At 41.1% G+C, this 13,773-nt stretch overlaps 1 protein-coding gene across 5 annotated transcripts in view; it reads right to left on the bottom strand.

Moving 5' to 3' along the window:
• Nucleotides 1-7,877, bottom strand: part of ERICH6 (glutamate rich 6) — a 57,905-nt gene extending 50,028 nt beyond the window's left edge. Inside the window, exons 1-3 of one of the 5 annotated variants that reach the window (XM_072143035.1) lie at nt 7,815-7,877; nt 4,588-4,722; nt 343-427 (exon numbers count right to left, since the gene is read on the bottom strand). In XM_072143035.1, the coding sequence (XP_071999136.1) occupies nt 343-427; nt 4,588-4,609 (107 nt within the window). In that variant the 5' untranslated portion in view covers nt 4,610-4,722; nt 7,815-7,877. Of the gene's footprint in view, nt 1-342; nt 428-4,587; nt 4,723-5,012; nt 5,466-7,814 lie in introns of those variants that run through there. The other 4 variants (XM_072143034.1, XM_072143036.1, XM_072143033.1 and 1 more) reach the window with 4 other exon arrangements.
• Nucleotides 7,878-13,773: the final 5,896 nt, after the last annotated feature.

The raw sequence follows: 13,773 nt of genomic DNA, 5'->3' as shown, positions 1-13,773 counted from the left end.
TTCTGAACCCACTGTACAACAATGCCAAATATCACAATCTAAATTTATCAAGATAAATAGAGAGAGTTCAACGAAAAACAATGTAACTCAAACAAATACATGAATTCATGTAAATATGTAGAGTGTTTCTCTCATTGATTGAGATTCATTAGGGGTTTACATTCAAGTCTACATTGCACATTTCTTATTGAACGTAATTGTACTATATTATGCTGTGGATTTCCTGCACAAAAATACACACAGAAAATCTGCTAAGTCGACCCAAACTTTTTTTTGCTGATTTGAAAAAAAAAAGGAGAAAGGGGACACAAATGATTAGACAAATTCCCCTTTATGTCTTACTCAAATTGAGGTGTTTTCTTCTCCATAGATGAAGATTGTTCCTCTCTTCTTACTTTCATCAACGCTCTCGGAAAAAGCGAAGCTTCTGAAAAAGAAATGTAATGAAATGAAATGCTCTGAAATGGCCTTCCCTATTGTTTACCAATCTTGTCGCTCCTTCTGTATCTGATGCAGTGTGCCGGCCTAATTCCAGCCATACAAGTATACAGAATTACGATCTGTCACTTAAAGGGGTTAATTTATCACTTTTTTGTGTGGATGAGCATAGGATGTATGTAGAGCCACATATATCTAAAAATAGATCCAAACATGACCCCTTAGGTCAAGGTTGACATAAGGTGTACGTACCCAATACATATAGTATAGACATCAGACATCAGACATCCTTATCTTGCTACATAATGGGACTGGGCGTCAAGCCCTCCACCCTCAAAATACGGAACTACTCCCAAACATATTCAATACCATATAAGAAAAAAATGAGCCAATCAGTTCTCAAATATAAAATTAAATAGAAATTTTTATTCAATTAGCATATTAAAACAAAATTAATTACAATGGATGTTAATAGAAGAATTCCAATAAAATGGTCCGAGTTAGCTGCCCACCTCACTAGCACAAAAGGGGTATATCCACCAAAAAGGTAACACCTAGCACAATTGTTGTCTTTATGTAATCTCCAATGTGCAAAGATCCCAATTGGGATGCACCTAATAACTAAAGTTAATACATTTGGTGGAAATAAGAGTAGAAGACCAGTGTCTCACCCATAATGGGTGTGGCAGGAGAAGCTCTCGGACACCCCAACGCGCGTTTCGCCCACGCTTCCTCAGGGGGTACGAAACAAACTCCGGGGAGCCGGAACTGATATATTTACCTAACCGGATCAACGTCACTGGCACATGCGCATTGAACAATTCTCCGGCATGCCGACATGCCCCACTTCCGGCGCCCATGAGCTAGTTCGCACGCTCGGAGTCCGACAGCGCTATCGGATCTCCGGTCATGCGCGGTGCGCCCAAGGACGTCGCAGGGGGATGCCAGAGACATCTACCGCGCATGCGTCAATTCATCTGGGAGGCTGCCAATATAATGAGGAAAGAGAAACGGGGGAAAAAAGAGAGGGGGAATAAAAGAAGGGAGGAAAAAAGAGGGCCGCGGAAGAATTAATAATAATGAGGAAACAAGTAGCATTTTACATACATATATACATATATACATACAAGGTAAAACATGTTAGAAGGTATAAGTAGCCCAAAGTGGAGTCACAAATTTTTATAAATATATTTTTCTGTGACTATTTATCTATATCTCATATAAAGTGCAAGAAACCAATAAATACTATAAAAATATAATATAATATAAATTTATATACATAAGTGCAAAAATATTTATATAAAGTGCTAATAATAAAGTGCAAAGATTCACTTGTATATTTGAACTCTCTATTTGGCTGATGGTAGCTCTTCTGTATGAGTTCTCTGTCCAAATTTAAAAAACAGCAGTCAAGAATTATCAATTGCTGTTTTGCTCAAGCATATTTAACCCCTTAACGACTTGGCCTTTTTTAGTTTTTTCACTTCCATTTTTCACTCCCCACCTTCAAAAATCTATAACTTTTTTATTTTTCCACATAAAGAGCTCTGTTATGGCTTATTTTCTGCATAACAAATTGCACTTTGTAGTGACGGTATTCAATATTCCATGGCGCGTACTGGGAAGCGGGAAAAAAATTCCAAATGCAGTGCAAATGGTGAAAAAACACATTTGCGACACTTTCTTGTGGGCTTGGATTTTACAGCTTTCACTGTGCGCCACAAATGACATGTCTAATTTATTCTTTGGGTCGGTACAATTAAGGGGATACCAAATTTGTATAGGTTTTATAATGTTTTCATACATTTAAAAAAATTAAAACCTCCTGTACAAATTTTTTTTTTTTGATTTTGCCATCTTCTGGCGGCAATAACTTTTTCATACTTTGGTGTACGGAGCTGTGGGTGGTGTCATTTTTTGCTACTTTTGATGGCGTTTTCATTGCTATCATTTTTAGGACTGTGTGACCTTTTGATCACTTTTTATACATTTTTTTATATTTTTCAAAATGGCAAAAAAATGTCATTTTTGACTTTGGACGCTATTTTCCGTTACGAGGTTAAACGCAGTGAAAAACCGTAATTATATTTTGATAGATCTGACATTTTCGGACGCGGCGATACCTAATGTGTTTATGATTTTTACTGTTTATTAATATTAATATCAGTTCTAGGGAAAGGGGGTGATTTGAATTTTTAGGTTTTTTTATTATAATTTTTTTTTTTTAAACTTTTTTTTACTTTTACTTTTACTATTTTTCAGACTCCCTAGGGTACTTTAACCCTAGGTTGTCTGATCGATCCTACCATATACTGCCATACTGCAATATGGCAGTATATGGGGACTTTAATCCTCATTCATTACAATGTGCTGATAGCACATTGTAATGAATGGGTTAAAACGAGACTGCTTCGGGCCTTCGTGAGACCCGAAGCTGTCATGGCAACGGATCACCGCTCCCCGTGACGTCATCGGGGAGCGGCGATCCGCGGCAAGATGGCGGCCATCTTTTTGGAGCCTCCGGCAGCATTGCCGGCGGCGATCGCCGTGAAAGCACCCGCGATCGGTGCAATATGCAGCAAAGACTTACCGGCTATGGAGAGGGCTCGGCCCGCGAGCCATCTCCATGCACCGGGACCCGGCGCGCGCCGTACTAGTACGGCGCGCGTCGGGAAGGGGTTAAAGGAAATCTACCACCAGGATGAATTATTTTAAAACAAGGATGGCAGCATCTTTTCTTCTTTAAGCTTCCTTTGCCCTTGATTTTAAGAAAAAATAAATTAAAAAAATTATGCAAATGAGCCTGAGGGGATCCAGGCTCCATTAAAACTTATGCAGCCTGAATCCCCGCAGGCTAATTTACATAATCTTAAAAGCCTTCATTTCTTTAAACCAGGGTATAAGACACTAGTATGTCAGTGCTTGGTTACAATCCTTCATCCTGGTTGTGAATGCACTTTAAAGGAAAGGGCCAAAATATTGTTACTCTTTTAACCTGTTCGGATTTACCACGTTCAGGGTAAAAATCCAGTAACTCTTTCTCCTAAGGATGCACCATGTCCAGTTACTAGGCCTTGGTTCACTACATCTATACCCATAAACGCAGCCACTATTACAGCCACTAAGTAAAGGTGGTGCAGAGACCAAGTGATAAAAAAGAATGTCTCTACGGGTGCTTTTTATTTGTAAAAAATAATCTATACATAAAAGGTTAAAAAAGAGGTCAACAAAATGATTAATCATAGGATTATGGAGTAGAACCTCTGATAGCTTAAAAAGGAGAGGCGTTTCAGGTATGTACCTGATCATTATGCAGTAAAAAATAATACTGGAGACCCCCAGAGAAGACAACTAATAACATAACAGCTGACAAGTACTTACTGCTCCTAGGTTTTCTCCTGCTCCTGGGGCAGCTGATGTCATGATATCAGCATTAGCAGTAAGTACACAGAGCGGAGTGGCAGGAGATGGCCCGGGAGACGTGAGAACTTCTCAGCTGCCCTGGACTCCTGCACTAATAAACGATTCCATTAGGAAGCAGCCATTGGACTGTCAGCAAGGTGCGGGATACAACTCAATGGCCCGTTGGTCATGGGATGTGCAACCTTGTTCTAGGATTTTAGTTGAGATGAATATGTACTGCATTTTATGTACATGCTCAGTAATGAAACTCCACCACAGATCAGCTCAAAAAGTTACTGTGAGAGAATACCTGCTCTCATGTTGGCTCTGGCTTACTGACGCCACAGCCCCAAATTCCCTAATAAATTAATAATAAGCATAAAAACTGGTGGTGACAAGGATGCATTTTTTTTTTTGCTGAAACAAAAATGATAAAAAATGTATACAAAGAGGAAAAATAGATTAAAGCCAACAATAAAAGGTAAGAAGTTGCACATGCTTCATAAATCTGCCATATATTGGTGTCTTCCTATCTACTACTATATTGCTCAGTTTAGGAATCTGCACTATATACCTATAGCATACACTACAAAGAAGAGAGATGCCCTGATAAGTTCTGATAAGATGTTCTGATCAGTTATGTGACGCATGATCCAGTGTGCGGTCATCATCAGCTGGTGTCTACCCAGTGTAATCTCTGTGTGGTACTGCCAGACATCACCGGGTCCAGGATTGTGGAGAACTTACCTGGCTCCCGGATCCCCTCCATTCCCTCCACACTGCGTCCACGCTTTGTTGTCGCCCAGTCTCTATGACAACACAGCTCGCACGGTGCGTTGTCAGCGCTCTAACTTGGAGACGTGTCCCGTCTGCTGTACTGTCCTGTAAATATATACAACATATATATTTAACATAAAAAACATATATAACACCCCACATGCCTCCCTAACACACCTAATCTTATAACAAGTGGTTATATGACAATGGGTACAGTGGTGCCCAGGCACAGGGGGTGATGGCAATAACATTGGCTTCCAGCTGCAGGGAAGACTCCCCAAAACTGGAATACTAATAACCTCTTGTCTGTAGAGCAGTCAGATATCTCTTCTCAACCCATAATACACCTTATTATCGCCTATAGATCAAAAAAGAGACAAAATGACGAATCTTACCGGTCTGTCCTCCGGGGGGTCCAGGGATATACAGTAACACGAGAGTGGGGGAGTCGCAGGTAGGATTGCTTTAAGGCTAACGTAACCCTAATTCGCCAAATAGCTCCCGCACTTATAAGGGCAGCGCCACAGACAAGTCCAGATAACTATAGGAACCTGCACCTCCCTTATGTGTTTCTACTTTAAATGGAGTCTCATCAGAAGGAAGTTGTAGCTTTAGGGGCACATAAGCTGTAGGCATCTAGCAGTATAGGACACAGGGGGTGCTGTCCATGGGTCAGAAAACACTTACAAATGTGAGTGGAGTGGACTACCAGGATATGCTGAGCTGTGTGATCCCAGCATTGGAGTTAGTGAGGGGAGAGGGACGCACCTCCGGTTGCCATGGTTGTGTTAAACAAACTTCTGTCTGAGTGAAGGAGCAGGAAGTAGTCACTTTATGTTCCTAGTGTGGGATGCAGGGTACAGACATCGCCTGGGCAATGGGAGGGTGGGAGACGGATCAGTATTGCATACATTTTTTTTTTTTCGATAGGCGTAGGAATAGATAGATATAAATAATTAATCTATACATATATAGACAAATGGGTGATAGATTATAGAAAAATGTGTGAGAGATAGATATATAGGTGATAGATGACAGAAACATCTGAGGGTGTTAGCAAAACTCTTGTCAGATAGATAAAAAAAAATAAAAAAATCCAGCAGCACCATAGTAGCAGGATTGTCACGTAGGGTGCATGCCCCTATGGTCTTGACAAAGCAAGTTAATCAAACTTCAAAAAATGAGGCTGCACTTCTAAAGTAAAAGAAGGTGGGTACTTTATTCACCCAAGTGCAATGTTTCAGACCCACAGGATCCTTTCTCAAGCCTTTTTGAAGATGTATAGATAGATAGGAGATAGATAGATAGATAGATAGATAGATAGATAGATAGATAGATACATATATAGATGGCTAGATAGATAGATAGATAGATAGGAGATAGATAGGAGATAGATAGATAGATAGATAGATAGATAGGAGATAGATAGATAGATAGATAGATAGATAGATAGATAGATAGGGTACAGAAAGACCACTTAACATTTTTTTAGTGAATTGAATATGAGTGTCACAGAAAAGGGTCTTAATACTTATGACCATGTGATATTTCAGTTTTTCTTTCTAAAAAATTAGCAAAAAAAACCCTACATTTCTGTTTTTCTTTCTGTCAAGATAGGGAGCAGAGTGTAAATTACTGAGCAAAGAAATATATATATATATATATATATATATATATATATATATATATATATATATATATATATATATATTGGCTGCAATGAAACAAAGAGAGAAAAATGTAAAGGGGTCTGAATACTTTCCATCCCCACTGCAGATGGATAGGAATGGATAGAAGAGATAGAAGAAATGAGATGGATAATTTGTCATAATAAATAATGATAAAAACAAAAGGTAACTCAATTGTCTTCAATTTTGTTTAGGTGATTTCATTTTGTTTATCAAATAAATAAAGGAAATTCTTAGTAATGCTCTCTTCTCTACATCAGTATGCATGGTAAACAGTCCAGTGTAGGGAAAGTATCACAGCAGGCGACATAGTGGGAGTGATTGTTACACATAAAGAGCAGCAGGTTGATGACTATTAGGCTACATTCACACAACGTTGTGTTCGCCATAGTGTAGCACTGTGGGCATACATGGGCGACGGGGAGAGGAGGAGGGGGTGAGCGCTGTTATCCCCCGCCCCTCTACATAGCGATGTATGGTACCCTATCTTTCTCCCGGCTACGGGACGGTATAGTGCCACACTTGTGCGGCACCTTACAGTACCGTGCGCCCTTTGTCATCTGTGGCATATATATGCAGGCCGTATATACGTCCCCTATACGACCGTGTGAATGTAGCCTTATGTAGATTAAAATTATTACACAAAGGTACGTGAAAAAGGATTCATTTTACGGTGTATCCACCCTAATGCATAATCACCCAGCGGCGCCCTGGAAAGTAGTAGGAGGGGCGTGTGCTGCTCACCCCTGCCCTCTCCATAGGAAATAGTGCCGCATGGCAGTACCCAAGGGATTGCTTGTGTGCCGACGTATGATAGCCCAGCTACTGCTACGACCTCCTGATGCATCCGGCAGGGTCCGGCGCAGTGTTTATTTCCATGCCAGGTCCTGCCTGGCGTAGATATGAATGCAGACGGCAAATTTGAAGCGTGTGGGTAGGCACTGGGACAGGAACCGATGTGGCACAGAAGCCCTGATAAATATCCCCCATACACACAGCATATACATACAGTTTATACAGCATCTACATGCATACTGCGTATACATACAGCAAATATACACATATATACATACTCACCGTATACAGTCATACAAAATATACATAAACACTCATACAGCAGATACACACATAGGGGGGGATTTATCACTGCTTCTATGGTCATTTTCTGGTGTAGAAGTAGTGGAATAATCGCAAATACGCCACCTCCACTCCATGTGAGCCTGCGTTTTTATGCAAAACCAGCAAACATTCATTCGCTGGTTTTTACGCAAAACTATGCCAGGTCTGACCTAGCATAATTTTGCTTGCCGGCCACGCCGCCGCCAGATACATCGAGAGGCCTCAGTACTATAGCCCCTTGTTTGGAGAAAATGTGAAACTGTCATCAGACAGATGGAGCAGTACAGAGCCACTTGCTACAAAGTAGCCTGCACCAATGGTCACCCCTTCGAGTCTAGAGAAGATCTAGGGTGTCTTTGGTGTATGATGGTAAGGACAGAACAAACTCACTGATAAGTTCCCTGCCCTTTGCTTCATCAAGGATCATTTTCAATTCCCCAAAGAACCTGGACTGTGGATTAGAAGTAAGAACAGTATGAAGTCACTATCTTTAAGAAGGTCCACACGCATGATCATAATACACATAGTCACAACTTTCTCCCCTTGTCAGAGAGCTTAATTATGAGGACTTATCATTTTCAATACTGTTGAGAGCATCCAGCTCTTGTTTGTTCAGATTATATGACACATACGGTGGATAAAATTGATGAAGTTCTTCCCTTACTAAATTAAGAAATACATTAGATGAAGATGAAGCATCAAGACTTGCCCTTTGTTCACACTATGGATCCACAATTGTGTCCGTAAGGGACTGTACCAATCACCTACTTAAATCAATATAGCATCGCAAGGTGAATAATGTAAAACTTAACATTTATTTCATTAATAAAATTTATAAAAACCACTATTACCACAAATATTGCACCAACACCAACACCTATTAGCCACTGTATTGTACTGGCAAAGAATAAGTACTTTAGTACCAAGGCACACAAAGAGGTGCCACCATTACCACTGATAACAGGGGGAATCCCCAAAGATAGATAACTATTGGAAAAAAATATAGACAAATATAAACAGTATGTACACGCAATTTATCATGAACGGACAGCTCAAATATATGCACTGGTTGAGGACAGGTAAGTGACAATCGATCCTAGATATACTTAAACTGGCTTGTATTCGTATGAACCCAATGCATGGGGGGAAAAGGTGTATGCTACAACAATAATAGCAGTATGTAAAGGGGAAAAAAAGGAAATTTCCTACCAATCCTGGGCGCAGGATTCCGACCATCAGATTCATACAGATAATGAAGAACCTAAGTAACCCTTACATACTGATATGTCACCTATTTTCGTCCATAAACTTCCGTCCTAACAAGGACGGTCCACTGCTGTCCCTAACGTGTAACTAGCCCTTACTGTTGAGCCCCACCTTATCAGATGGTCCCATAGCAGGAAATTGTCCCAACGCGTTTCTTCCGCAATCCCGCGGAAGATGAAGCATCACCTAAGGGAGGTAAGTGTGTGATTTTATTTTTGAAAGAGGTAAATGGACCTTTTCCTAATATCACATTATCATTATCTAGACCAAATAGCCAACATCCACTAAAAGATCAACAGGAATGCAAAGCTCCCTGCTAGCTTTTAAATCCCTTTCCTTGTGGAATTAGTGTCACTCATCGGTGCAACCAGTGGGGACAAATGATAGACCTTCACTTAAATGGGTATTCCCGTGAAGACAAGGTTCTAGAATGTACTCAGGATAACAAAATAACACATTCTCTAATTCACTGTTATTACCAAAAAGACAGCATTTCAAAGATATAATTCCAACCTGTGTCTATCAGTCCAGGTGTAAACAATTTTGGTTGCCCCTCGAGACAACCCTGGGTCTTCTGAGTTTAGGGTCGGCAGACATATTGCTCTTCTGTCTGACGCTGCACTCCTGCACTTTGGCTTGAGCTCCTCTCTGCCTCCAGCCAAAGCACTCCAAAACGAGCTTACACAGACACACACTGACTTCCTGCCAGCGCCGTGAGGGGAGTAAAACTACAAGATAAGATATTTATCCAGGGGAGAAAGAGTGAGTAATATATCAGTGTTGTGTATGTAATGGCTGTTATAGTAGAGCTGAGAATGTAATTGTGTCTAATATGCATCTCATGGATCTCATCATCTCCCATATCTGATCTGTCTCATCTCTCTTTCCAAGTGTCAGATACTAGTGAATCTTCAGAAGCTAAATGAAAGTGTATATAAACCTGTACCCTGATAATCTAACCACATTGTCAACACACAAAACTAGAGGAGTCATGAATTTTCCCTATCTCTAATCCTCCCTTTCAAACTCCAAACTCCTGGAATTCTTGGACTATTCTAGATTAACCAGCTAACTCCCTCCTTGATCCCCTACAATCTGGTTTCCGCTCTTTGAACTTCATTGATACTGCTCTTTCTAAAGTCTCCAATTATCTCCTCACTGCTAAATCCAAAGGTCAGGTTGACTATTTGAATGTTTGTATGCTGAGGATGCATTTGGAGGTCTGGCGCACTGAAGCATACCACTGAAGCATATATTTATATTTATTTTATATTTGTTTCAGTGTTTGACAAAGGCTGCTGTGACATCTGAAACACCCCGCTTTATATGAAACTTGGCGAAAAATAAATACTACTTTTATTTGCATACTGGTGTTCTTGGATTCTACGATCACATTATACCAGGGCAGGAACCCTAATCTGCAGCACCCAACATCACTTGATGTGCAACTATAAATTTGAAGATTTCCCAAGAATGCAGTCATATGGTCCTTAGAAAGTAGATAGTTTTCCTTGGATACGACCACCACCACCACACTCTTCCAGCGGTGGCCAGACATGCGCTATTGATGCCTGCCCAACCACCTGGATTCACTGATCATTACCATAGGACGGCTGTGGGACATGTAGTAACTCCCGGACATTTCATATGCAAAAGCTATTTGCTTCTGCAATTTTTCCAGCAGCGGTGGTCGTATCCAACAACTATCTTATTTCTAAGGGACAACAATGTGACATTTATGAGAAACTATCTTCACTCAGGAACCTTTGTTTTAAAACATCCAATTGAAGAAATATCAATTAAATTAAATGGCAATGCCGAGATGGGAATACAGCTTTAATATATACAGGGAGGCATACAGTATAGTGAAAGTTTAAGATTTACTGACTATCCAGCAGTGAAGTCCACCACTGTTTTGGTTTATTTGGCCTAAAAAGCTCTGTTCTCTCTTTTCTCAATGGAGCCTCTTTTTATCATCTTTGTGATAATCATTAGAAATAACCCTTTGACCAAGGTCTTCTTATAACCACAACAAACTCTTACCTTTAAGTGTGACATGTTGTAAGCTTGTTTTATACTGTTTTCCCACTTTTTTGCAACTCAGTTGAGGGTTTTAGAATTTATAATGATTACTTTTGACAAAAAGAAAACTTTGTAGCAGAGCAAAATCCCCTCACGCTAAAATGTATAACGATACCAAACATGTCAGCTTTTGCTGACTCACAAAGTACTGTATGTATTTGAGTATAAGATGACCAGAGGATAAGCCGAGGCACCTAATTTTACCACAATAAAATGGGAAAACTTTACCTGAGTATAATCCAAGGGTGGAAAACGTGGTAAACTGAAACTGTAGCTACTGAAATGCCGAGCAGCAGAACCCCTAAATGTCCAACAGAAGAGCCCCCCACCCCCCCCTAATTGTCCAGCAGCACAGGCCCTATTAAAAATAATAAACCTAGTACTAACCTCTGGCGCACACCCCTGGCTTCCTCTTCTCCTATCTGTGTACTGAATAATTTGGCTTATACTGTATATACAGTAGCCATAATGCCTGAGCACAAGTGATCTCTGTGGTTCATTTTACATTGAATAGAATTGATACTATGCTATAGATTTTGCGCACAATGATTTATTATTTTTAATAAAGAGCTGATAATTCCAGTTCCCTAGAGTGCAGGCCACTAATTTGACGCCTTAACCTCTTGGATGCCATATGTAGTATAACCCGCTGTGAGGCTACATGCAAACAGCACATAGTTTTATACGTGCTGAAAACAACACATCAAATGCCGGTATGTGTTACCTGCCAACAGATCCACAAATACAGACAGCATATGGATGACACCTTCATAGTTTCATAGTTTATATGGTTAAAAAAAGACACTTGTCCATCAAGTTCAACCAAGGAAGGGAAGGGATTGGATGAGGAAGGGATTTAGGGGAAACAATTCTATATAAAATAACCATCAATGTTATTTAGGTTTAAAAAGGCATCTAGACCCTTCTTGAAGCTCTCTACTGTCCCTGCTGTGACCAGCGCCTGAGGCAGGCTCTGGTCACAGCAGAGCCTGCCTCAGGCTCTGCTGGCATCAGTGTGGCATCAGTATTTTTCACAGCTTCATAGACTTTTAGGCTCCATGCACACGTCCGCAGATAGTGACAGTGAGCTAGCCCCAAAGACTGATAGCAGCTAGCTCATGGTCGCCTTGGACATGCATTGTGCATGGGCAGCTGGGTGTCCGCCATGCCCACCTGACCCCATATCTCAGCACATGTTACATCGCTGTGAATAGGGACAGGCAAGATTGGCTGGGTATTTCGGCCGAACTCAGCACAGCTTCCATGCCCCTGTAAACAAACAAGGGCATGGACGGGCAAGGCAGTGGCGTGAGGGTTACCTGGAGCGACTGAGTGCAGCATTGTTGTTTTTAAAAATCCCCCCCCCAGCCTGCCTCCAGAATTTAAAAAACTATCGGACAACCCCTTTAATATACTTAAAAGCTGAAACAACATATTCTGTTGACTTCTGTTGAGCTGCACAAGGCTCGGCTATTACATGGTATTCCAATATCTTATGCATTTTTGCTGGCTGCTAATATATGACCAATATTGGATGAATAAGAGCATTTACTTAATTATCTGGCCACATCAGTGCAGCAGGAACTTCACATGACTGCTCGGTGCTTTTCCCTCAGTCTATGACTTCCTGTTTTCTCTCTTTTTCTCTACCTTATGACGATGTTTCGCTCAGCTCCAGCACCATGATCACACGCCTGCACAGGTGACTGCCTCCTGCGCTGCCATCATACTCATCTGATGACACCTACAGATACTTGTTTGCATAGTATTTGCTTGCAGCAAAAACAGAGTATAAACCAACCAAAATAGCATGGAAATGGGAACCCAAGAAAAGGTGCTTGAATGGAAATGCAGTCTGAGAAGAAGCACATACATACATTATCGTAATACCTATAGGTATCCAGATTTTGATTTAGAGAGGTAATCCTTTTGTTTTACTATAATGTAGGCATGCCCCCTAGTAAGAAATCACAAAAGAACCAGGTACCTTTTTTCATTATGTTATGGTTATTTCCTATTCACATCCTCTGGCATTGCTTCAATTTTTGCTGCTGACAACTATAAAATATAGCTTTATATTATGAAAAATGTGACCGATTATGAAAAGGAACCTGTTGTGGTAAAAATAGAGTATAATCTACAGGCAGTGTGTTATAAAACAGCAGGAGCTGAGTAGATTGTACATAGTCTTAACTGCAGGCAACATGTTATAGAGCAGGAGGAGCTGATCAGATTGTATAGAGGCTTATCTCCGGACAGAATGTAAAAGAGGCAGAGGGACTGAGCAGGTTATATACATGGAATCCTACCTGCAGGCAACATGTGCAACATCCCCCACCGAGGCCTAGCCTTTTCTTGGGGCCTGGAGGCAGCTGGCGCGGAGAATACCGGAGTGGCTGGTGGTTGCGGCCTAGGCACGCTGTGGTCACGGTGCTTGGTATGGGGACCGGAGGGCTGTCCTACAGCCTGGTAGGTCTCCAGCAGGTGGTGTGTGCAAGAAAATGTAGAGTGAGAGGCTGATGTACTTGAATCTCCCTGGGGCAACCCCTTTAATGTCCATAGTATGAGTCCCTGGGTAATGGAAGGGGTGCCCTTGGTGTTATAGCCATATTCAAGGAACAGACGGAGGTAACGTTGTGCAAAAATAACTCACGGTTCTTTATTCGAACAACTGCAGGCAACAAGCCAAACGATCTGGCTACAGATGCCGGATTGTTGGAGATTCCGGATTACTGGAGTGGTCATGGAAAGTGATCTGCAGGAGTAGATTCACCAGCCTGGTAGTAGGTGCAGGCTGGGATGTAGCCGTGTCCAAATATGGAAGCTGCGGCTTTGTCCTGGGTGTTCTTTGTGTAGCACTAGAGGTGTGTCACACTATCTCTCTTGTCACTGACAGTCTGTGAACTCTATATTCAGAGCTGAGGCCTAAGAGGCCTGTAGCAAGAGCATGTGCTCTAAGGTCTCTCTGTTAAGAGAGCTGAATTCCAAGAGGTGTGCTACT

The sequence above is a fragment of the Engystomops pustulosus genome, chromosome 3 (genome assembly GCF_040894005.1).
Source record: "Engystomops pustulosus chromosome 3, aEngPut4.maternal, whole genome shotgun sequence".
Taxonomy (NCBI): Eukaryota; Metazoa; Chordata; class Amphibia; order Anura; family Leptodactylidae; genus Engystomops; species Engystomops pustulosus.
Note: the sequence above shows the minus strand (reverse complement) of the source record. Positions and strands in the feature narration are given on the sequence as shown.